Source organism: Anser brachyrhynchus (genome assembly GCF_964034855.1).
Source record: "Anser brachyrhynchus genome assembly, chromosome: 5".
Lineage (NCBI taxonomy): Eukaryota > Metazoa > Chordata > Aves > Anseriformes > Anatidae > Anser > Anser brachyrhynchus.
Genome location: NC_137699.1, coordinates 62,168,011 through 62,193,696, shown reverse-complemented (window position 1 = coordinate 62,193,696; position 25,686 = coordinate 62,168,011). Strand labels below are relative to the sequence as shown.

At 47.7% G+C, this 25,686-nt stretch overlaps 1 protein-coding gene across 10 annotated transcripts in view; it reads left to right on the top strand.

The window, feature by feature from the left end:
- The window catches only part of KTN1 (kinectin 1), a 75,000-nt gene that overhangs the window by 8,059 nt on the left and 41,255 nt on the right, over window positions 1–25,686 (top strand). For 8 of the 10 annotated variants that reach the window (XM_080593795.1, XM_080593790.1, XM_080593787.1 and 5 more), the window contains 6 exons: window positions 12,904–13,458; window positions 15,028–15,165; window positions 17,129–17,296; window positions 19,719–19,849; window positions 22,169–22,285; window positions 24,692–24,832. In XM_080593795.1, coding sequence (XP_080449921.1) covers window positions 12,936–13,458; window positions 15,028–15,165; window positions 17,129–17,296; window positions 19,719–19,849; window positions 22,169–22,285; window positions 24,692–24,832 — 1,218 coding nt within the window. In that variant the 5' untranslated portion in view covers window positions 12,904–12,935. The remainder of the gene's footprint in view (window positions 1–12,903; window positions 13,459–15,027; window positions 15,166–17,128; window positions 17,297–19,718; window positions 19,850–22,168; window positions 22,286–24,691; window positions 24,833–25,686) is intronic. The other 2 variants (XM_080593794.1, XM_080593789.1) reach the window with 2 other exon arrangements.

Below are 25,686 nucleotides of genomic sequence, written 5' to 3'. Positions count from 1 at the left end.
TAGAGCAACCTGCCATATTCTTAAACCTGTATTTTAATGAAAGCAGCAGTTCAAATTTGAACGTGCTGATCAGTTGTTTCAGGAGTTTTGGGGGGGGCAACTCAAGGATGTTGGGATATTGATTTGAGCTCAATACTCCGAAAACAATTAAATGTGTCTTTGAAGTCAGCATAAGAAACTCTTATGGGGCTAGCCATTCTGGCCACAAGTGGGGAAACCCAGAAAGCCCTCGGAGATGCGCTTTGCACGCATCTTTTGGGGAGTTTGTTGTCACCGAGTCCCCGATGTTACGCTGTGTGCAGGACTGGGACCAGTAGGGCTGGCCGAGGGCTGTTCAGGGTGTGCTGGGCTGCTGCTCAGAGGGATGCCAGCCAGCCTCAGCGTCGCTCACCTGGGGAACCAGCAGCTACGGGAGGGAAGTGGTTAACGAAAGCTCCTTCCCAGCACGGCCCAGGTGTAATTAAACCGCGTTAGGAAACTCTTTGCAGGAGCTGGAGCCTTTTCCCTGGTGCTGGAGGGGAGCTTGCTCTATTTGGGTCTTTAAGACCAGATGCACGGGTTGCCTTGCAGCCCGCAGGAACACCGCGCTGTGTCCTGAGCGTGTGGGACCTTGGGGACCCTGCGTGGGTGACAGCATGAGCCTGCAGTGCTGCCCTCGATAAATACCTGTCCCCCCTCCAAGGAGGATGGGGAGGGACCCTAACTCTTCACCTGTTTCAGTAGCGGAGCTACCCCAGCTCAGCAGCAGTTTTCTTAAACTTCCAGTGTGCTTTTAAATGGAGATGAAAACGCCACCAGTTTATGCTTTGGAACGTGCTGGAGTGACTTGTACGCTGCCAGCGCTCCGTGTAGGGATTGCTGCTAAAGCCTCTTCTGTTCACCAACCATCCTGAAATGTTTAGCTGACATTTCTAAGGTTATCAACAGCATTAAAGGATCTAGCCTGGCTGTGGAAGTACTTTTTTGTTTGCTGTGTAACACCTTACTTCGGGGTAAACGTGGAAGGACAGCTTCGCCACTGCCTCGTACCTGGTGTGGAAGTATTGGTGACGGGATCCTGTTCGTCCTTTGGCCAAATTTCGGCTGGATCAGAAAGTCACCAGGTCGGTGCTGTAGGAAGTCCAGCAGCTTCTGTGGTCCATGTTGTGTCCTAAACGTATCTCCACCCATCCCCTGTGTTTGAAGGGTTTTATAAATACACCGAGAACAGTGTTTTAGCCTGGCAATTGATTTTTAAATTTAATGCAGGTGTAATAAAATCCAACCCTCTTTTGCAGCTGTTGTTCTTGACAGTGTGACCAGGAATTAAAACCCACTGATTGCCACTGGCACAAGACTGGCGGAGGCCTCTTGCATCAGTCACAACGTGTTCCCTGCGATCCCAGGGCTCAGGTTTGCCCTGTAGCTGAGCGGCAGGAGCTGTGAGCAGCTGCGTGGCCAGGTGAATTCAACCACGGAGCTCTGTAGGGTGGCTGTAGGTACACCATGGCCACGCTGAGCAGCTCATTGTGTTGAGGGTTGAGTGTTTTTTTCCAACTTGCAGTCAAAAACGCATTCGTGGCCTGTTAGCACGCAGCTGTTCCCATGCCAGCATTGTCCTCTGGCTTCAACTCCACCCTGCAAGGTACGAGCTGGAGGAAGCTGATGGGCTGGGTACGGCCCCTTTTTACTGGGGTGAGGAGTTCAGAGCAGGGGAACGCCACGATAGCAAGCAGTGCCAGCTCGGGCACGGCTCCTTGGATCTTTTTTTTGTGTCTTTCTGAACCATGACTAGGGCATATAGCATCGAGGGCAAAAATAGCCGTGCTGATGGAGTGCTTACCCAGCTGTGCGGGCAGGAGCAGGGGCACCGCCGGGCTGGGGAGGCTCACAAGCCCTACTTGGTAGCTGAGCTGTGCACGTTGATGAGATCTCTATTTATGATGCCTGTGTCAACCCAGAGGAACTTTGACTTCTATACGTCAAGTCCGCATTCCTCCTCTCGTCTAGCCTAAGCTGAAGTCGCCCTTTTACAGTCCTGGGCTTGAGAACCTGCTCTACACCCTTGAGCGTCAAACTCTTGACACGTCTGAAAACTTTTTACCGTTCTGAACTTCGTTCAAGTGATGGAAACTTTTTTTCCCCCAGTTTTTTCATTATGCTGTAAGTGGTGAGAAGGGCAAAAAATCTTAGCTGCTGATTTCGTCTGTCTTTTGAGCTGAAGAGTTATCAAGACTTGAGCCGGAGATTTAGCCTGGGACTGAGGTACAGCGGTCTCTCAAATGCTGCTTTGTGATGCCCTAATTTAGCTAAATCTGTGCCACATTTACAGTAACTTTGATGCAGCAGTCACACTTGGTTTCCCTTTAGAGAAAACTGAAATCACTCAGGTGCTTAGACATAATGTGTGCCATAAATAATAATATCTTCTAACTCGAGGTAGTTAGGAGAAACCACATGAAAGCAGCTGCATCTGATATGATTCACAATCGCTTAGGAGTTTTGATTTCCCTGTATGAGTTGTTAACAGCTCTCCTGTAACTTGTTGCCTCTTTCCAAGGTAGGGCAATCAGCCTTCTCCTGCAGGAATCCCAACGGAGGGAGCATCGCTCTGCTGCTCTGCTGTCGCTTCTCTTCTCGTCCGCTGCCGTTTAACGAAGGGATCGTTGAGTCACAGAAAGGTTAACGAAGCACTCTTTATTTTTTTTGTCAGCAGTCCAGTCGCTTTGTAGAGCCGTGCGGAGCAGCAGACTGAACAGAAGTAATGGGGAAGTCTTGGTGGTGGAATGACTGGGGTTGTCATTTTGCAACGCCGGGGTAAAGACCTGCTTGAGCTTCGTGCTTCCAGCTGCCTGTAGGGTGGCTGATGGCAGAGCTCGCTGCAGGAACGTTAAATATCAGTTTCTCTGCATCTCTTGCATTGAAGTGTCGGAGCTGGGGGGATCTGAACCATTACGGTTGGTCCGACAGTGGCTTCCCATTTAGTACTTCAAATGGCTTTTATTATAATGAGCCTTTTGGGGCTTTGGCATCAGAAGAAGGGTGGATTGTAGTCCTTAATTATGAAGCGCGGGAACAAAGTGCGGTCGGGCGGACAGGCAGTGCTCCAGCAGCGTTTGTGCTGGGCCTTCCCAGTGCACAAATGATGGTCGCTGGCTGCTGCTGAGCTGATTGATTTGGGTTGCTTTAGGTGAGGGTTGGAAAGCTCTCGTTTTGAGTTCATCACAGGAGTCCTTCAGGCTCCTTGCCCGTTAACGCTGAGCAAATCTGTCCCCGTGCTTGCCCCGAAGAGCCTCAAGTGGAGGCAGGGACTGTGGGGAACGTAGCATGACGAAGAAGAAAAATAAAATCCAATCTTTCTGTATTGGGACACCAGTTTGTGTAGGTGCTGTGGCAAAATAACCACGAGGGAAGGTTTGAAGGCGGAGTGCTTTGGTGCAGCCCGGCCCCTTCTGATGGAGAGCACCAGGGCACCTTCGCCTCTGCCCTTCTCAGCACCTTCCTGCCGGGCTTTCCCTGCCCTTCCAGACAATTCGGGTATCGCCGAGGCATTTGTTGTGCAGCAGCAGGTGGGGGTATCTCGCATCGCCGTGCTCCGAGGAAGGGCCCCAGGTGGGTGTTTGAGTCGTGCAGGATGGAGTTGGGGCTGAGCAACGCGCCCGGAGCTGCGGGCTGCTGGGAGGGAGACGGAAAATACAAAACTCCTCCGCTGGCCTGAGGCTCGCTTCGTTTCTTTCCTCTTCCCCAGAGCTGCCGAGGCTACGTGGTGGCTGGCGTACGTACGGGAGCACATTCTCCTGTTGGGAATGTTAAAAATACACGCTACAATTTTCCCTTTCCACATACCAAAATATATTAATGTGCTGGTGCTTTGATTAGTCATTTCCTTTTCCTTTGTTCCTCTTGCAACAGGGTAGAGGACTGCAGGCACATGCTGAAGTGAAATCTTTGTGTGGTTAAGAAATCTTATGCGAAATAGATTCTCCTGGGCTAATACCTGTCTTGGCAGAGGATGATTTCTGCTCTCATCCATTAAACGCGCGCTTAAAAATAAGTCTGGATAAAGTTGCTTTGATGGTATTCACGCTCAAAATACCTTTGATTTAGTTTTATAGGGAAAAGAAATTCTGAGATGAACCAAGTTAATACTTTTTTCACTAAGAATGGGATTTGTTCTCGCAGGAAAACCGTGTTGGGTTGTTGCAGGAAAACTTCCAAATTCCCTCGTTTCTTCCGAGGCTCCTTGTCCGCCTCCTATCGCGTCGCCTCCCCCTCCCCACGTTGGTGCGAGACCTCCTTCACCGTGGGCTTTGCCAAAAGCCCTGGTGTGGCATCGTTAGGGTGTACGCGGCTCGACTGTGGGGCTGCTCCGGCAGTCCCCGCGCCTTCGGGGCGTGGAGGTACAAAGGTTAACCAATTCTGCCGCGCCAACCTGCGCTGGCATTGCCCCGAGCCGCCCGCCAGCCCTTCAAGGTCGGAGCCTCTCGGCTTCTCCGTTGCCCCCGCTGCTTGTGGGAGGTCCTTTCTGGCGCTCTGGCGAGGAACTTGGCGAAACGCTGTGCTGCTGGAGGTGTGCCGGACATGTGGTAGGTTTAAAACGGCATTTCTTGTGCGTCCGGAGAGATCCTAGTGAGCAGGCTGACGCATCACTGACCGAGCTGGCTACGGGCTGGGTTAGGCAGCCATTCGGGGAAGCAAGCGGCAAACGAAGGCGGTTCTTTTAGCGCAGGTACGTGCGAGCTTCAGAACCGCGTCCCCAAAACAAGCTGCTGCTGTGCAGAGCTTCCTCGTTAGCGATCCGTCGTGGTTTTCCTGTCGCTCTGCCTCCGAGGACGTCTGCTCTGCCCTCGCTTCAAACCGAAGGGCGGGTTGTGCCTCCCAGGACTGCGGGGGGAGCATGGAAGCGTAGAACGTCCTGAGTTGGAAGGGACCCCTAAGGATCACCGAGTCCAACTCCTGGCACCGCACAGCAGGCACGGGCTGCGGTGCTGTGACCGCGAGGAGCTCGTCCCGGACAGAAACCGGGGGTGCGTGAGGCTCTGCTGGGACGCGGCAGCCTGATGTGGAGGCAGATAACACGCTCGGGGCTTTTCCTCGACTGGTTGCAGCTCTCGTATATAAAAACCTGTTTTGTTTTTTAAATGAGCCTCCCAGTTCTTGGATTCCATTCATAGTTTCGCAGCAATCTGCAGAGGCAAAAAAAAAAAAAAAAAGAAAGGCTGGGCTAAGGCCTTTTCCTCTTCTGTTTCTGTCTCCTTGTCTTACATTTATTTTTTTAAAATATAAACAAGAAAATATAATTGAGAAATGTATGTTTAGATAGCCGTATTTACTGTATACACTGGAAAGGGGAAAAGCTTTTGTTCCAGCTGTTGTTCTTCGCAGGTCACTGTGAAAGCATGAGTGGAATTCGAGTACTGAGGAGCTGCTGCTTGTACCTGCTTTCCTCTGCCCTTGTGGAGGCTGAATTGTGCCTAGAGATGAAAGGGGGCGTAGCAGCCTCAAGAGAAGGTCTTAATATATATATATATTTTTTTTTACTCGGCATTTGAGCCACGTCTGTGACCAGAGGGCAGTCAGCAGCGTAACTGCTGCGTGCCGCAGAGCTTGTTTTCCTCAAGCGGAGCTCGGGGAGCCCAGGTAGGTGCAGGTGTGGGAGAACAACTGCGCTCCTGCTAGCACAGCTCAGCGCTGCGTCAGGGAAGGACTGAGCTGCGTGGCTGTGAGACCGCCCGCTGCCCGCCCGGCGGAGCATTCCCCTGCCTCGGTTTGGCAGAGCTGTGCTCCAGGGCTGTCTGGGCAGCCCAGGTGAGAGCAGGCTGGGAATACGTACTTAGACAACAGGCAGATGTCAAAAGGGCACACAATTGTTGGGGCACATGATGGCTTTAAGCATGTAAGTGGCTTTTGCGTGTAGGAAACCCGAGCTGCTGTGGACTGTCGCATCAACTTGGCTCGTACAGACCACTGCGAACTTCCCAGGTCATTAACCGCAATAAAACCAGGCGTGGCCTGGTTCTTGCCTCCCATCCAGGTGCTGGGCACACAGATTTTGGGTGCCCCTGCCTTGCTGACCCAAGTCCTGCGCCGCTGGGCGGGTCGGGGTTGCAGGGGACCCCTGGCTGTTGAGAAGCTGCTCTTCAGGCTGGTAATCCAAACTCAGCCAGCTATTAATCTGCTAGCTTTGCCTCTTATTTTTAGGATGTAATCCTGCTATGGCCTTGCGATGTGCCAGCACGGGAGAAAAGGCAACCCCAAGTCTCGGCGTTATCGCAAAGTTACGAAGGAGCGACTTGCCGGTGGCTGCCCATCGCAAGTCAGCTGAGCAGCGCTGTGGTCAGAACAGCGAGGTCCATTTTCAAGCGAATCGGTATTTTGAGGGTGTTAGAAATGCAAACTTGAGCATTTCCTAAAATGTGGTTAAAAGATGCAGCTGGTTTGTGGGGCCGAGCGGTGCGCGGGTGGCTCCTCTTGCCTTAACATCAGCAGAGCAGCTACTGCCGGTGCGCTCGTGTGGCCGGCTGTGCAGCCCTTTGGCTGTTAGGCCATACCTTCTGATGTAACGAGAGGCACAGCGGGGGATATTTTGGCTGTTCGGAGCTCCTGCGGTAGTGACCTTGGCGGCTATCGCTGCCAGCAGACCAAATCGGTGTCTGTTAATCTCCTCTTGCAGGATTCTCAGTCTGTGAAATCGCAGCGAGTGTTTTTCCTCCGTAGTTTGAGAAGTATCGCTTCCCAGTTCCCCGTACGCAGACGTGAGCAAGAAGAAGAGGAGCTGGCGAGGATCTGGTCCTGGCTTGCACGGAGAAGCAGCAGAAGGAAGCGCGTGCCCCAAAGCCCTGCCCGCTCGCTGCTGGGTGTGCGTAGCGTAGCTCGGGTGGTGGGGCAGAGCACGTCCCGGCAGGAGCTGGGGAGGGAAGGAAGCCTCAGGGACTCCCTGCAAGCAGCGATGGGAAGAGGCAGGCGGGCTGGGTGATGCCTGGAGCCTGCCCCAGTGCTCCGGGTGGAAGCCACAACCTTTGGTCCCGTACCAGAAGGGAAAGAGATCTCCGAAGGCGGAGGACAGCGCGTTAACGGGTGTGTGTGTTAGGGAGTAGTGGTTTCAGGGGAAAACCTGCGGTCTGGCGGGGGTGAGGACGCTTTGCTCTGTCCTGATGGCATTTCTCGGGGCTGTTTTTGATCCAAAATAACTTCTTCTTGCAAGAAATGTTTCATTTTCTGAAGACTCTTCAGTCCTGAGTGATACCGATATCTTTACGCTCTTGTTTCTTTGCACCAGCAGCCCTGGGAGGCTTCACCAAAGGGGTCTGTGTGGTTTTGGGATGGAGGAGGGAGGATTTATCCCCAGGTAAATGCGAGGTTGCATGCTCTGCTTTTGCTGAAGTTAATTCGGGCTCTGGGTTTTATCCCATCGGCAGCCGCTGGGTTTTATCCCATCGGCAGCCGCTGCGTTTTTCCAAGGTGTTAACTCTAAAAATGTATTTAAAAAGGGAAGAGGGGAAAAAAAATAAAAGTGAAGGCTTCTGTTGAGGCAAAGTTACTCCTTTCTGGAATATAATAAATAGCGTGTCTCTGTTAACTAACATCAAGCGGAGCCCAACAGATGGTACAAACAGCGGCACGTTTGGAATGGAAAATATTTACCTAGAGGGTATTTGCAGCGCTGAGATTGGGCTCTGCAAATGGCTTAATTGTATCAGCGTAATCAAGTGAAGAGTGGAAAGATTTATTGACAAGCCCTCGCCTCTTGCTGTTAACAGTTTAGAGGGGGTTTCGAGCACTGTTAAGCTTTCCTTGAACAGGGCTCCTTCCCAGATAAGAGTTACTTTAGCGTGTGAAAGGTTTAGCCTGTAAATTCAAGTGGCTGAGGCTTTCCTCTCTTGCCGTATAAATCGTGCTGTCAGGGTGAGTATTTAATTGCAGACCTCACTTTGCATTGCTGGTTACTGGGCTTCCCCCCCGGGTCTGAGTTTTGGGAGGACTTCTGCCAGCAGAGCGTGGAAGTGTAGCTCCAAAAGAGTCTGAAAAGCGTACAGAAACGTACAAAAAAAATGAGTTAGGCTTTGTCATCTGGGTCAAAGCTGGCAGGGCGATGGAGATCTCGGTTGTGGGTGCTCTGTGCACGCTTCTAAATTGTGTGGCTTTAACAGGGACCTGTAAGAGCATGGTGTGATCTTCCTGGGAGCTGTGCTCCTCCTGACATAGGTGAGATATGTGCGCAATATCGTATTGCTCTGTCTTAAAATGGGGTTCAGGCGTAGTCTGTCCCTCGCCGGTGTTTGCAGGGCATTCTTTTTCGGGAATGTGTGACCCTTGCACAGGAAGGTGGAGGTGGTTGGGTCGTGTCGGCTCCCTCTGTTCCCATCGCTGATTACCTGCTGAACTCGGCCAGGTGTTAACGAGCTTGGAGCAGGTTTGATGAGCTGAAATCCCTGCCCGCTGTGACAGCCCAGCTTTCACTCCCTGCCTCTCGGAAAGTCACATTGCAGAGGCTCTGCTGGCTTCAGCATCTCGTCTCGGGGCGCGAGGAACACACCTTGTGTTTTTCTGTGCCATCGTAGCACTGCTTTAAATAATGTCTTTTAATAATTAAGTTCTAATTCTGCAGACTTTGCTAATCCCTTAGCAATGCTGACATTAAATGGACTGTCTTTGGGGTTTCTGGCAGCCCTTCGTCCTAGGGCTTGAGCCCTGCAGTGCTTTAGGTCAATGCTCAGGGGTTACCAGAGCTAGTTCCAGTCCGTGCAGTGGCTGAACTTGCTGAATTTTAAAATCTGGTTGCATTTTGTTACCAAGCCCTGATTTGCCACAGGTTCCCTCGTGTAGTGCCCAAGTTGCTGGATGTCTTCTCCACCAAGAGAGCTGCAGGAAGACGAGTTTGGGAGTGAAGCTTTTCTCGAGACGATCCTCTTACGCAGCTGGCTGATAGGAGCTGTGTTGCCAACAGCGTGCGGATTAAGGGAAAAATAGTGTTAGTGTTATCTCCTTGAGAAATTTATGCAGTGCAAATATTCCTCTGAGACTTCGTGCTGTGCTCCTAGTGACTTGAACGCGAGGGGTTTTATTTAGTCCCCTTGCCAGCCAGATGCCTGCGCTGTGAGCTGGGTGTTAGGCCCAGAAAAGCCCGTGATCGCGGGGAAGGCTGTGCGGGGGCTGCCTCGGTACCTGTTTTTTTTCCACCCCATTTAATGTTATTTTATTTCAGAAGCACAAATCCCCGGAGATTACATGCATCTTGAGACCCGGGCGTTTCGAGAAGCTGTGCTTGTAACGTGCTGGGGCTAAGCTACGAGTGACTCATTAGCCAGATGGAGCCGTAATTTATTTCTGTCATCTTAAGTGAGTTAATCCCCTGGACCCAAACTGAACGAATATCCCGTGAAATGTGCTATCTGTGCCGAGTGAAACTCGAGAGGTAAATGCAGAAAGCCGGGGGTGTGTTGGGAAACCCAGGCCAGCGTTAACTAGCAGGGGAAGTCAGGCGCAGGCACTGACGCTGCGCTGGAGTTCAGAAGCAGTTTCCGTGGCACGGGCTCTGTTCGGGGGAACAAAAGTGCAATTCTTTTGTTAAAATGGTGGACTGAACGTGAACAGAGCCTGTGTGCGGACTGGGACAGATGCGGCTTGTTCCCCCATTCCCGACTGACCGGTCCTGTGTGGCATGAGAGGTGTGAGGGCATCTCGTGGGTCTGCGGCTAGCAGGAATGGGCGGAGCGGTGGAACCAAGTCCTGGCGAGCGTTTAAGCTCACGTGGGGAGGTTTTCAAGTTAATGGAGTGTTCTCTTTCTCCTGGTATAATAGGAGGAGCTTCTCTGTCCTCTTTCTTGTATGGCAGCGTATGACTTTTTCCCTATAGACTGCTTCTGTCTCTTCCTAGGTGGCTTGTCAAGGCAATACAGAAGGATAAATGGGAACGGAGAAATTCCTTGAGTAACTGCAGGTTGTCAGGGGACTGCCTTGTATGAGGCAAACCCCTGCCTGTTTGCCCCGTGGCGAGGGTGTCACTTCGCAAGGACCTCGTGGCGCAGGATGGCGCCTTCTGACACCTGCCCACAGACCCCAGTGGTGCGATGCTTAAACGCCCTTGTTCGTGCTGGCCTGGGAAACTTCAGTATTTGTACCAGGTCGCAGCTTTATCCCATCCATCCCGTACCTGATGCTCCCTTTGGGGCTGACTCAGCCATGCTAAAAACCTTTCTGTAACTTTTTCTGTTTGCGTTCAGATAATCAGAAAGATTGGAGGTTTCCCCAGCTTTGTGCACACCCCTTTGACAAACAAACCACAAGTTTTCCGGGAACAGGCTTGCTTTAATTCCATCTTCCAAAGACGTTTTGGGTTCTGGTTAAAACATAAAGACAAACACTCTTGCCTTCATTTTCTTAATGGGGTGCTGGGAGATATTTCCCGGCTTAAGCAACCGGGAACCTGAGTTTGCCGAGCGGTCGGGCTGTGATCGTGCCTGATGCCACTTCTCGTGTTTTTCTGAGTGTCAAAATGACAGTTGCTGTCTATGTCTTGATCCTGCCTTGATGGCTATCCCATCACTTGGTGCCTTCATCCTTTACAATGTGTAAAAGGGTCAGCGTACAGCCGGCTGTGTGCTCGTGTGTCAGCGGGGCAGAGGTGGGCATGTTGGGGGCTCGTTGTGGTTCGGTGTTGTAGTTGAGGCTGTAACGTGCTGTAACGATCAACTTAATCACATTTGTGAGAAATCTGCTTCGTTACATGTTTTCTTTGGGGCTTAGCTTCTCCTGTAAGCACTCAGTATTGACTTTGGCTGCGGCAAATTTTCAAGATCTGTTTCCTTCAAGTGATAACTAATATTAGATCACTTCGTGCAGGAAGCCGGTTTTATCAATCACTTTGAAAGCTCCAGCTTAGGTTCACGCATCTGTGCTTTTTCTCCCCAAAAGATGAGCTTTTCTTCCCTCGCAGCCCTTTTGAAACCCCGTGCTGGATGCAATTCCAGATGCAAGCCTTTCCAGCGCGCTGGGCACGCGGAAAATAAAACACACAAACTGGGAGGAGACTTAGCGTTAAGACAACTGATGAATAATTAGTGTATTGAAAGGTTAGCCGTTTATTTTGATAACTTAATAGTCAAATTAGAGTTCCCACTCCTTGCTCTCTGTAGTGCTCAGTGCCCTGTACAAATATATTATCACAGTAACCACTCTGTGCAGAAACTATTGCAGAGAACAGTTTTTCCGTCTGGGGCTGGAGCCAGGCTCCACACCAAGCTCTCCCCAGCGGGGCAGGATGGCAAGCCAACTTAGAGTACGTTCTAGCACGGCCATGAGATGAATTTAAGTCTGAAGTGTGATACTAGAAGGTATTTAAAGAGTAACCCTCTGCTCAGAAGCAAGAAGAACCCGTCCTTTCCCTGTGCTGCCCAACGTCTCTACCGACTGCAGTCCCTGGGCCTTCAGTGTACGCGTCTATTTTCTTCTTCTAAGCAATGATGGAAATACCCCAAGCAATATAAGGAGGAAATTCTTTGCTCTGAGGGTGGTGAGGCACTGGAGCAGGTTGCCCAGAGCAGCTGTGGCTGCCCCATCTCTGGAGGTGTTCAAGGCCAGGCTGGATGGGGCTTTGGGCAACCTGGGCTAGTGGAAGATGTCCCTGCCCATGGCGGGGGGTTGGAACTGGGTGGTCTTTAAGATCCCTTCCAACCCAAACCTTTCTACGAATATAACTTAGAAGTGTGGGGCAGTTCCCGCTGCCCTTTTTGGGGTCATCCTGCTGTGTGAAACTCTTGGTTGAGAAGCACAGAAGGGAAGCTGATTTGGCAGATTTGGGAAGAGTCGGGGACGCTGCGGTTGGGTGCTGGCTACAGGGAAGGTGACAAAGATTGTTATGGGAGATGCAACTTGGGTTACATCCCTTGCCTTTCGTTCCCAAGGGACACTTGAGTTGAAGTGTCCTCTTTGAGTAGAGGAAAATGTGGTTGAAGTGTGTGTTTTCCGTGGCAGTTTTCAAACTGAGTTGGTGAATCAGCGATTGTGTGTGCTTAATTGGAATTTTGATTGCGTTTTTCAAGGATCGATGCCTTTTTTTTTTCCTTGGAACAGTCTGGATTTGAATTCTTGCTGCAAAAATCCGGGTCTGTTCATAGTGACCAGAGTTGTGAAGTAGGGAAATCAGTCTTATCTTGGCCCCAAAACTAGTGTTTTTTAAATAAGCCTTAGTTCTGACTTTCTTTTAAACTCTGTGGTTGCTGCTTTTTACTTTATTCATTTAATGCTCTGACCTGTGCTGTTACATGCACAAAATAAGTAACAGATCTTGGTGTTTTCTTATAAACGTATGGAATTTTCATGAGTTTAAAGCTGTTCTAGACTTCAAAAAGCAGTTCTGAAAAAAAGCCCTGGTTCTTTATGGTTGACTAACATTTAGGCCTTTCTCCCTTCTCCTTGCTCTGCTTCTGAGAGTTTCATAAAACTGGGAGCAAAAGTTGAAACTTAACTCCCACTTGACAAGATAAAAAACTGAAATCATAATGTTGGATTTATGGGGGGGAAAAAAGGTTAGAAAAAGAATTACTCTATATGTATGGGTCCTTATTTCACAGCCTCTGACACTGCTGTCTCATATTTCTGATGTCAAAAGCTTTCATTTACTGAATTTCACTTCAGAAGGGAGAATGAGGAAGATGAGTAAAAGTAAGGAAAGAGAACTGCTCTCATCCGGGATCAGCCTTGCAGCTACAGTTCCTTTCTATACAGGTTAGCAGCTTTGAAGCAAATGGTGAAAGACTTCAAAGTTGTTCCGTGCTTGATATTAGTTTGGTAACTTTATTAAAAGCAATTTTAAGGCTTCTCTAGAGCAATGTCAAAGCTTTTTATCAATATTATTGGCAGGGGAAAAATGTATGAAAACCTGGTCAAAAAACTAATTCTTGTTTCTTTTTCTTTCCCCTATAGATTTTTTATAAGTATAGCTAAGAAGAAGCACAATGGAGTTTTACGAGTCTACCTACTTCATCATCCTCATTCCTTCTGTGGTTATTACGGTTATCTTCCTCTTCTTCTGGCTTTTCATGAAAGAAACATTATACGATGAAGTTCTTGCAAAACAGAAAAGGGACCTAAAGTTTCCACCTGCCAAGAGCGATAAGAAGAAAACGGAGAAGAAGAAGAACAAGAAGAAAGAAGCTCAGAATGGGAACATCCATGAATCTGACTCTGAAAGTACCCCTCGGGACTTCAAGCTCTCTGATGCCCTGGGTACGGATGAAGAGCACGTCGTTCCTGTTCCCTTGAGCGTGACCGAAGCATCTAGCGGCGTCAGAGAACGGAAGAAGAAGGAGAAGAAGCAGAAGGCAACTCAAGATGATCATGTAACTAAGGAGTCGGAAGGATCCAAGTCTTCAGGCAAGAAAGTAGAACCAGTCCCTGTTACAAAACAGCCCACTCCACCATCTGAATCAGCAGCATCTAAGAAGAAGCCTGGGCAGAAGAAGCAGAAAAATGGCATGGGTACCTTACGTTGCATATGCTTCTTGCACAGAACGCCAAAACTGTGCTCTGCTTCTTGCGAGGCCACAGAGTGTCTCCCTCAGAACTGTTCTGCCTGATCTCTGTGGGGCAAAGCTCACTTCTAACCTTTTCCTTTTTATGAGCTATTGCTTTTTTTCCCCCCCTTGTTTTCCATCTGGTGGCAATGCTCTGGTTTTCCTCCTCCCATCCTTGCTTTCTTCTATTAGAGATCATTGAGGGAAACGGAGTAGCCTGTGCCTCTGCTTTGTTCTGTGGCTTGGCTCCTTTGCTCTCAAGCTGTCAAAATTTCGATTACCTGAAAGAAGTCATTAAGTGTTTGCTGTGTGCATTCTGATGTCAAGCCATGAAAAAGTAGAGCCCTAAGAGCACTTGCTCTAATAGGGAAGGACATCTAGGGAACCCCCATAGCAGAGCGTGCAAAATAAATCAGTGCTTAAGTGCAGGCCTGTTGTATCAGAAGGTGTTTAGGGGCTGAAAGAAAGAAGCACGTACAGTTGCTTCCCGCCCGTTACACCTTTATAATGGAGTGGAACAGAAACTAAAAGCATACTGATCTAGCCATTGCAGCTGAGGCATCCAACCTAGACCAGACTGAAAATTGTAGGTAGAGCTGTTTGTAAATATGTAGATGTCCATTCGTGGAAGCTTAAAAATTCAATTTCAGAAGTAAGTGGAAGTATTTGCAGCTAATATAACGAGTAGTGTAACAGGTTTGCTATAGGGAGTGAGGAAAAAGAATGACACTGCTGCTGCTTGATGTGATTTTTTTCCTGAAAAAAGGGAGAAGGAAGACCTGCCCACTACCAGCAAAAACAGTATCAAATCTTATTTGTGGGTGCTCTCTGAAAATCTCTGTGGCATGATGAAAATGTGGTCTGCAAACGCTGTTCTGAGGGCAGCCGCAACTAACTTTTATCCTTGCTTGCATGAGCTAACACCGTAACCCTGCGTGGTGTGTCAGCTCTGACAAGCATATCGCATAGCACAAGCTGTCCCAAAAGATTAAAACCAACAAAAACCACAAAAAACCCACCCATCTCTAGAAACAACTTTTACAAAGAACAGTTCCCTAATGCAAAACACTTATTTTCTGCTTCTCACGGTCCCAGTAGCTATTGGGTGTGTGTGTGTAAAAGGCATGAGGGGGTTCATGGTGGGGATGGGGGCGGGGGAATACATCCTGCAAACGAGAACCTGACACGGGTAACACATGCTATGTGCTCTGTTGCAGTAAAACCTGCATTGGATTTGTTAAAAAGTTACTTTAATCGCCTGTGTTCTGCTTGCAGATATAAGTCCTGTCTGTCAAAACAGTAGGTGCTGTGGCCCTTCACTCTGCTAAATTTTTCTCTGGCTTTGGGGTCTCATCTGGTCTGGGAAAAGTGTGTTTGTCTGTGTCCACGTCTGTGTGTATAACTTCATGTTCTCATCTCAAATACATGATTTTTTTTTTTTTCTGGGAGTAGATCTCAGTGATTAGAGTCACTGATTTAAAAATGAGAACGTGCTCTTCTGTATGCTCTTCATTGTCTCAATTGTCTATTACAGATGATCAAGATACTAAGACTGATTCTGTTGCATCTCCTGCCAAAAAGCAAGACCCCGTCCTGCTCCACCAGGAGATAAAGCAAGAAAATGTATCAGGAAAGAAGAAAGTCTCCGCAAAGAAGCAGAAAGTTGATAATGGTGAGAATACCGAGGGTTTATTATTAGCTCAGACATGCCTGACAATTCAACCTTTTTCTTTCTTTCGCCTTCCTTTTGGGAAAGAAACCTGTAGGATAACTTTATTAATTTGAGAAAGCGGGAATTACTGATAGGAAAAATCCTGATAGGCTGTTTTTTTACTTTATGACCAACGAGTACCGCTGAACATGGGGTGCCTCTGTGAACCTTTCACCTTTCTGAGCTTTTTGGATCCAAGCATCCGCACTCGAATTGAGGAGTTATGTATTGACATAGAGTGTAAGCTGACCAGGCTCTGAGCAAGGCACGTCTCTGATGGCTGCAGTCATCTGCCCCAAACAAGACTGCAGTTTTTTTTTTTATCCAATTGCTTTTTCCTCTCTTATTGTCCTTTTGTTAGCTAGCTGTTGCTCCAACATAAACTGCTCATCTTCGCTGTCAAGGCTTTTACTGTTCGTCATCCCTCGCTCCCTGCCAAGACGCTGGTTCTCGTCTCTTGGCTCAGCCTGCCTCTGTGTTTCAGTTTTTTACAATGAGTGCTGTTGTGTTTGTGGCATTTGGGAAGAGCGTGACCACGGAGTCCTGTGAGGCCACCTCGTTAGCTTCTCAAAACTCTTCCTCGCTGGGACAGTGACGGAGAAGCTGGTGGACTGCTCCTGGAGTAGATGGTGTCGGTCGCTGGGCTTCCTGAGTGTCGCTGAGTGTCTCACAGATATTAGGCAGGCTTTTTGAGAGGAAGGGAATGAAACGAGGGGAAGATGATAAGGAGAGGAAGTAAAATAAAAAACGAGGATGCTAACTGGATTGGATTTTGGGTGTTTCTGCTAGAGGAAGCCTCTCTTCACTTCAGCGCTTGCCATGTATGTGCAGGTGTTTGCTTGCTGCGTAAGATGAGAGGCTCTGGCAGGTTACATGGCAGGTCCATCTGGCCTGTTTTCCTCCTTAAGGGCAGGCAGAATGCGGAAGCATTTTCCAACTGGCTCTCTGGCAGCCAGGAAGACGCATTTGTGTTGCACTGGTGCCTGAAATCTTGTATCCCACCCATTTCCCTCCGCTCTCCAGCCCACTGCATGGCATCTGTTCTCCATCAGCCCTTCAGCTGGGCTGGGTGGGTCAGGAGCTTCCCTGCTGCGTCGTGGCTCTGTGCAGAACATCTCGCAAGCTTCAGGCAGCGTGTGCTGGGCAAACCCCCAAATCCACCTCTGTCCCTGACTGCCTCTGTCGTCCCTGCTCTGTCGTTCTTCCTCTCCCCACCCCTGCTTTTACCTCAGCAGTGCAGACCGAGCAGTTCCTTGGGCAGAGGCTGTTTCTCACCATGTTGATTCAGTGCTGCGTGAATGGAGACTGAGGTCGGCCGGCACCTCTGGCTGTCTCTCTGAATATTAATGGAGCCTGAAGCCTGCTCTGACAGATGAGGCGTCTTTATTAAGTGCAGCTGAGTCTGCATGTGAAATAACTTGATTGCTGCCCCTACCACATGTTCTGCCGAAGTGGTTTAGGTGGCTGGTGATGTAACCTGGGTGAAAATGCTGGCAGTAAGGTACTAGCTGCTAACAGAACAGGAACAAAAGACTCTCTGTACTCGTGTTTGAGAGATGCTGCATGCATTTCATACACAGCCCGAAGTAAACCGGTCTCACCGATGCTGTATGCAACTTCAATGAAAAAGTGAAATTGAAATCAAAATGTAAAGGTTCTTCTCTGCTACTTCTTAAAATGCTAAAAGGCAGCTTTGAAAATATAAGTTTAATTGGAGCTATTAAATTCTTATGCATTAGAGACCTTTATTTAATGAATTTACCTGGAGAGCTCTAATGAGTTAAGCTTTGAAGGTTATTAATATAACTAACTACTGAGATTAGAGATGCAGTAATCCGTCTCACTAATGTGTTATGCACCTTTTCTGTATATTGAAGTTAATTATTAAAAAGCTTTAACCCACCCTGTGGACTTCTGGTTACAGTTCTGGTGGATGAACCTCTTATTCAAGCAACCACGTATATTCCTTTGATGGATAATTCCGATGCTGGCACTTTAGAAAAGAGAGAAGTGGTTGAAGCAGTGAAACAAAACATGAATGAGGGGATCCAGAAGAGCAGTGGCAAGAAAATGAAGAATGAAACTGATAAAGGTAAGAAAATGATAACGCAGTCTGCTTTGGGCATCAAACTGTGAGCAGCGAGAGTATGATGTGCGCGTGGGGAGGGGAATCTTTTCTTATTTGCTAGGAAGAAAGGATTTGAGGAGAACATTTGTGGCTGCAGGACACTGTTCTTGTCTGTGCTCACTTATGCCCTGTTTTTGGCACTGCTGAAAGGGCTTTGCTTCATCTGAATCCTTTTAGTGCTGACTGTAGGCTTTTGTGTCCGAACAGTGAGCAAACTGGTGATCACAGACCACACAGATGCATGAGAGGGTGTGCTAGAATTTCTCAGTGCTTTCCCCCCATCTCCCTGGACTATTCTTCTCTTAATTCATGTTCAACGATTTCTCTTAGGGGCTTAGTGTTTGCCAGCATTTTGTTTCCTGTTCCCTAGCTGTACAGTGGCTAGGTTAGGTATCGGTAACAGTGCTGGAATCCCAAGCACGGGCTGTTGGAGTCTGCTTGTGCCTGGGAGTGCAGCCTGCATGCTCCAGTGCTGTTCTAAAGCTGCCTTGGGCTAGCCAGCTAGCAAGTATGTGTGCAGCACGGGGTTACCTGACGGAAATTGCCCCTGGAGTTTGAGTCTGGTGGTGTCCATCAAGATGCTGAATTTTCCTTTTAATGCAGTCGGAGTTAGCTGGGAGCGGGAAGCTTCCTTCCTGCTCTCCTAAGGAAGCCTGATGTGACTCCTGAGCACCGTGTCCCAACCTGAGAGCTCAAAATAGGTCACTGACCTGCTCAAAGGATGCCAGGCCTCCTGAGCTATGGGGTGGGATCCTTCAACTTGTAGGCAGGCGGAGACAGACAAGTGACTGAGCCGCGATTCCCCTGTTCAGGTCTGTTCAGAGGGCTGGCTCTTCACACTGTCTGCTTGGTGATTCACTGCACTCCCTGTCTTGAGACTTAAATTCTAAAATGCTCACTCAAAAACTTCCTGGCAGCTCTCTGTGGTACCTATGTCGGATTCCCACTTGCCTGAGGCTTCTCTTGTGCTTCCAGCTCAACGGCTGTGTATTAATCGCTGTGGGGCATCAGAGCCTCTCGTGTGCACCCGTCCCTTCTCATTTCCTTCGCAAGCTGTAACCTTCTATGTGAGCTTCTAATTCGTCTGTGTCAGCTGGGATTTGCCCTCCCGATATAGAAATCTTCCCGTATTCGAACTGTAAGCTTCTTGGGTGCAAGGGCAAGGCTCCTGCTGTGTTCGGGGAGCGCAGGGCTCAGCCTGGTCCAAGCCAAGCAGGCTCCCAGCAAACCAGGCTCTGCTCTCAGGGTTTTGGCATATTCCTGGCGACAGTGTCACTGGTGTCAGTGCAGCAATGACGTGATCTGAAGTCTGTGGCCAAGGCTAAGTTGGATTTACGACTAGCAGAGGATGTGCTAGAATTCCTCAGGGCTTCCCCCCACCTCCCTAGACTGTTATTCAATAGTTTATGCTCAATCATTTCTCTTAGGGGCTTGGTATCACCAACATTTTGCTTCCCATTTTTTCATTCATATTTTAACCTCTGGAGAGGTTTGGGTTTGCCTTGTGGCTTGGTTTCGGTGGTACATTTAGTAGTACCTGTGGTGAGAAAGCTGGACCCTTCTCCATGCTCTGTGGGTTGTTCTCTGAACCAGGAACTATTTGTAAGCTTTTTCTGTTGCTTTTTTCCTCGCCAATCCCTTGAGAGATTTTAATGCGGTGGTGAATATTTGACAGATATTGGGTGCCTCAGTCTTGTACTTCCATTTCTTTAAGTTAGGGGGCCACCTAATGACTTGTGTGTGCATCCTGCTTGTTAATGAAAAATGATTTTGTTTCTGGAAGAGCATAATTGATTTGAAATACGCTTGCCTGCTTGTGTCTTTTCAAATACTTATGGAATCAGCGATTAAGATGGATCTTACTGATTTGTCTGCTGCTGCAGAAGTTCATTTCCAAACTTAGACTGATGGAATATTTTTCTGGTTTCCATGCATTGTAATCAGAAATGTGCCGCTTCTTAAATTCATTACGCTGTCGTCTGCATATTGCTTTTGGAGCCAGGCTGCCCTCTAAATTGGGAGCTCAGTTTGAATTACTGTCATAATACACTGGGAAGAACTCTACAAGTTCTCACATTCATGCTATTTTTTTTCCCCCCAAAATCTGTGTTATGCTTTGTCTTCTTGGTAGTGGCACTATAAATGTTACCAACTGTACAAACAAAGCAGTGGGATTCTTTTCCCAAAACTGTCAGCTGGCAGATTGTTATCAGATTTAAATCGGAGATGTTGTTTTTGCTGAATGCTCGTGACCTTTTGCTTCTTGGCATTTCAGACTGAAATTAAATATAATGCGTAATGATACCCCATCACATGCTGTTTCAAGGCAAAATAAATAATTCTGTACGGAGTCCAAAGTAAATATAGCCTCCCTTCTGTGTTGCAGAAAATGCTGAAGTAAAATTTAAAGACTTCGTAATGGCCATGAAGAACATGATCTTCACTGAAGACGAGGCCCGTTGTGTAGTAGAGGTGTTGAAGGAGAAGTCCGGTGCGATTCATGACGTCTTACAAAAGGTGAATGTCCATGGGCGCGGGGGAGAGAAAGCTGTGAAATGCCCAGAAACTGGGGAGATGCTGTGAAACTAGCTGTACTGATGTTTTGTTGCGATTTCTGCATTACGTTTTTGGAGGGCTTTTTTCCATTTGGTCTGACCTTGCTTTGCAGGTGGGAAGCGGTTGTCGGATAGCTGCGTGCTGCCATCCCATGGTCTGCCTAGCCAGGGTGGTGGCTTCTAACTGCTCCTGGAGGGTAGGCACAGCCATGAAGTACAGGGTACATAGCGTTGGGCTGCTGTTGCTGCTCACTCTTGTGTGTGTTGGCATTGGAGAAGGCTATCTGGTGACTTTACAAGTCTTTCACAAATGCATAAACAGGATAAACAATAGTAGAAATTAAGGAAAAAAAAAATGCGTGGCTGTGCGTTCTACCAGCTAATTGTGCGTTTTGTAGGACTTCATCTTGTAAGCTTTTGTATTCTAGTACTCTGACCACTCTGGATGTTTTTCATAGGACCTTAGGATGCTTCTGATTAGAAGGGACCTCACTAGGTCTGCAGTCCAGCCTTCTGCTCAAAGCAGGGCCATCCCCAAGGTCAGCCTGGGCTGCTCAGGGCTTTATCCAGTCTGGCCTTAAACCCTCAAGGACTGGGATTGAACAACTTCTCTGGGCAGCCCGTTGCAGTGCTTGGTGGTTCTTTATTTTTTGGTTTTTATCATCTCTGTATCAAAACAGAAGAAAACGGTGACCACCGATACCTTGCATATATCTGCTCCTCGCTTCCATGACACGTTCCTGTATTGTCACTTCGTGCTTGCAACACGCGGTTTGTCACACTTGGTCTTGCACTTCTGTTCTTCTGCAGATGTGGTACCAGGAGAGAAATGCAGAACTGGATGTCTCAGTTCAGTTAAGGCAATACAGTAGCATATCACACAATAACTTAGGTTGGAAGGGACTGTGGGAGGTCATGTAATCTGTCCAACCTCCGGTTCGAAACAAGATCAACACTGTATTTCTATCAAGTTCTTCAGGGGTTTGTCCAGCTAGGTCCTGGAAACCTTCAGGGATGGATGCTTTACAACTTCACAGTTTCTCTAGGCCCCTGTTTCATTGCTTGTCTGAAAATCCACTTGTAGTGGAATCACCTGTTTTATTTGGAACAGCAGACAGCTTTCTTGCTGTTCTTCTTTCCTTTAAAGAAAGGTTTGGTGTTAAAGCTAAACCTTTATGACCCAAATGGGTTCCTTGTTTTGTATAAAACCAATAAACGTTAATTTCTGTAGGTGGAAATATGAATATTTTCCTCTCTGTAGCTCATGCAAGGCACTGTCAGTGTGTTTTGTGTATGTATGCAGTGCAGAAGGCTTTTGCAGGGTTTTAGGTACCTCCTATCTAGGTTATTGCCTGACCCCTCAGACTTCATGGAAAGAAGGCGAAGTTCAGAGTTTTCCCTGTATACCGAGGAAAACACTTGACTAGCTCATGAACTAAGCTTGGATAAAATAATTTTCTCAGTATTTATTTAACCTTTCCCTTCCACCACAAGTACATAGCAGAAACAGTGTCATTAAAGGAGAGCTTCCAAGTAAATTCAGGGTGGGTTTGTGGGACTGAGGCTCCTCTCTGCTTCTTCCATGACCGGACTTTGAGTGGAGTCTGAGTGCAAACACTTGGGTTTGTCCCCCATGGCAATCAGTTCACTTTCAGGGCAGAGAACAAAAGGCAGGGCTGCAGGGATCGTTCCCCTGCTTCGGTTTCCCGCAGCATCTCTAAACTCGTCTGCAGTTCTCCCCAGCAGAGATGTGATCATGTCAACTGGAGGCTCTCCTGCTAAGAGGAAGGAGAGAGCAGATCAACATTCCCTCTTGCTTTTGTAGTGAGGCTTCAGGAGATTTTGTAGTCCTAATCCAGGTTGGATTATACCTGCTTTGAGTGTGGGTTGGACTGGGTGATCTTGAAAGTCCTTTCCGAGCTCAATTATTGAATGATTCAGCATCTCGGTGTTGTTTTCCTTTATTTCTCTTAATGGCTCTTCTTTGTTTTCCCCAGTGCCACCAAAGCGGCTGTCTTCCAACGCGGAAGCACCTTAAGAGCCCATTTATCCTCTTAATTGGTTTCAGTGCCTTGAAAAATGCATTTCCTGGTCTAATGAAATCGGTGCTGCAGGATCCATTAGCAGCAGGGTTGGGTGCCCGTGCCATGTATGCCGTACAGATGAACTGTTTGGGGGCAGGAGAGGGTGTTTCTTCCTCTCGGGCTTGTTCTGCTGCCTGCTGGGGTGCTGCGCAGGTACTCCTGGCATGTATGACCATTTGTGTGTGCTTCTGCTGCAGGCTAGCAAGGCAGAGTCGGCTGCAGCGATACATCAGCTGCAAGACAAAGAGAAAATGCTTGCTGCGGTGAAGGAGGAGGCAGCCGTCGCGAAGGAACAGTGCAAGCAGCTCACCCAGGTAAATGTGGAGAGGTTCTTGCGTACAGAGCGATGGGGTGGTAGCAGGGGCTTGGAGAACGAGCAGCAGGCAGATGCTGGCTTGCTGAGTTTAGTCTAAATTAAAAGGTAAAATCTCTGGTGTTGGGAAAACTTACCAAGACTGTTTTTATGATGCTGTTAACGTATTTGTGCAGGGTTGTCTTCCAGTAGTTTATCCAGGTAGTTCACTCTTAAGCTGAGATTATTTTTCTTCTCAAAAGATTACTAAAAGCAAACACTTCCTTCGTGAGTGTAACACGGTTTTGTGGACACAAATACAAACCACCTCTTTGCAGTGCAGCTTTTAATTTGGTACGTATTCTAGTATTTGCATGCTTGTGTACTTCTAGGCACAATAATCATCAGTTTCTTCGTGAAGGGAGCTGCAGAAAGTTTAGATTCTGCTTAGCAGAGTTGCAGCTCTGCTAATTTTAGACTTATTTACAGATGCACCACTGTCAAGACCAGTTTATGCAACTTGATTATTTTCGTTATGAAGACTTCAAAGGGAAGCAGTTACTGCAGAATGAGAGGAGAGTTGTGCAGACGCTGTAGTAAATCGGACTTGTTGGGGGAAAGATCCTTATGTTTTGGGTAGCCTGAAAGTAGGCTGGCATTAGAAGCAGGAAGGTTGTGGGACAGAAGCGGAGCACGGAAAGCTGGCTGGCTGAGAAGCAGAGGGAGTGTGAGAAGGAGCCTGGGTGTGGGAGAAGCTGATGAAGGAAGGCGGGGGGGGAGAAACCTGCAAAGTGGTGCTTGTGAAGGCAAGGCAGGACCTGCAGACAAGTAGGGAATGTTGTTAGCTTCTGCAATTGGGGTTGTGGGAGGAAAGGGAGAAGGAGAAATAAATGAGCATTCCTGGAAGCTGGGAGGAAGCAGGTAAAAGCAAAGCTGCTGCAGTGCTACATCGTGAGGGTAAACAAGGGACAAAGCTCAGCTCAAGTGACACAAAGCTCTTATTTTCTGTTCAACGTTTTTATCTGAAGGCACTGTCAAAAGCTGTGGAGGGACTTTGAGGGCAAGGTGCAGAGGTGTCCCTGAGGGGTGTTGGTACAAACGATAACTGGAGAGGATGAATGAGAGCAAGAGGTGCCTGACTTCTGCGGTATTTGGCAAAACACAAGCTAGGTGAAAGCTAATCTTGCCAGCGTCTCTGGCGCTGCCTTGGCAGGGTGCGTGGATTTCTGAGGACTGTAGATGGATGGTGGAAATTGGTGGAGAAGGAAGCTAGAAAGTGCCCGGGTGCCTTTCCTCTTGTTGCATCTTACTGGGTGCAAATATGATGATACTAAGATTTGAGAAGGCTCTTTGTCAAGCTGTTTAAGGTGTATTTTCAGAAATGACTCGAAACTTTTGGTGTGACTTAAGTTCCTAAATGCCTCTGTGAACACGAGCTTGGGAACTCATCTCACTTATTTCAGTCTGGGAGAAACAGCTTCCTGAAGCTAGTTGGCTCAAAAAAACAAAAAGCTTTTATTTAAATTAAAATATGGAAAAAGCTGTAATTACTCTGAAGAGATGGGAGGCGTTCAGGCTAACAATTTAAAGCACTTGACAGATGCATCAAGGCTCCATGTGCTGTGAGAAGAGAGGCTGACTCCTAATGCAGGCACTTTGAATCTCCTCTGGAGAAACCTCTGGCGCTGCATGGAGCTGTGCAGCTGGAGGCACCTGAAGCTTAGGTGCTGCAAATACCTCATTCAGTGGTTGGAGCTTGCTGAAAGCTGCACTTAGCGTTTTTGCTTACTACAGCAAGTGCTCCTAGATTGCAGAGCAGCAGCTCTATGAGCTTCTCAGGTGTCCAGGTTGAATTCCTGGCTAATAAATGATTAATCCAAATAGAAATGCGTGTTTTCATTTGAAAGCTGTAATGTGGCATCATGCTGGTGGGATTCGGGACTTCTGTTTGGCTGTTGCTGGGCGCTAATAGCCCATCTCCTCTGGCAAAACTGTTTCCAACGTTGCCTTTCAACCTGCTACAAAGCAATTGTGCTCTGAAACGCTTTGTGGTTTCACCGCAGCATATCTGACTTGTTCCATTTTGCTGTACTTGGGAGGAAAATCTAAGGTCTGCTCTGTGCAGTATCTCTGGCTTTAATTATTAGGACTGTGTGTGTATAAACTGGCCAAACTCACTAGATATAAGACAACAGAAGACTGCTGTTTGCATTGGAAAACCTCTTTTAATGTGAAATTATGCTGATCTGAACTCCTCATGAAGGTACTGAAAGCTTGGTCGGGGTAATGCTGTAATTTTGGAGTAAATGATGCTGACAGTGGTTTGATGTATACTTGATACATTTCTAGTAAACGTAAAATGTCTGTTGGACTCTAGAAGGGAGCAGTAGGTGACTACTTAACCTTTTCCTTCGAATTCCCACCCAAGGAGCTGGTTGCAGAAAAGGAGAGGAACGGCTTGCTTACAGCAAAAATGAGAGAACGCATCAACACGCTGGAAAAGGAGCATGGCACGTTTCAGAGTAAAATACATGTTAGCTACCAAGAATCACAGCAGATGAAGATGAAGGTAAAAGCTTTTCCAAAAGTGTTTGACTCAAAGTTCATGCCCAAGCAGATCAGTGTTGAGAAACCTTTGCTGTAGTAAAGGATACAGTGTCTGTTGTTCGCTTCCAGCTGGTAGTGTGACCCATCTACATGAGGATAGGAAAATTCATGGCAGTTTCATGGCTTAAAGGAAAGACAAGGTCTTTTTGTAGATGACTATCGTAGTCTGTGAAAGACAAGTGCTAGTCAGCCTGTCTCTGGTCCAGTTCGTTTTACTTCGTGGCATTCTGCTAAAATGTTAAGCAGTTAAGTGTGAAATCTCATTGAAATACTCAACTTCAGAGAGACGCTAATCCCCATGATCATTTAGCAGCTGATAAATCACACTTTTAAATTGTACCATAGAGAGATTAGACAAGTTAATATACAAGAAATATCATTGATTGGGAAAGTGCTTTGCCGAAAATATTTGCAGGGCATGCACTTGCATTCTTTTTGGTTTTAGACCCTTGTTACCCTCTCCTGAAGTTGCATTATAACAGAGTAACCTCACCAGAGTTTTTCACTGGATTAAAAAATTTGACTTCTTTTTTTAAGAAAAATGTCCCGTCCTATACCTACTGACAGGAGCGTAGATACGACATTCTAGTATTTTTTTCCTACATAGATGTCACAGCATCAAGCCTAGCATGTGAACTTTCCAGCCTCAATACTGTTTCTTCTGTTGCATCTCGGCACTCAGGAGAGTGCCATCTCTGCAGATTGGGAGCAGAACTACATTCTCCAGGGCAGATGCTGCTTGACGTGCATCTACACAAGAAACTGCATAGTGAGAGGGTCTCATCGCTGCCTGGGGAGGGTGAAGGAGGTCTGGGC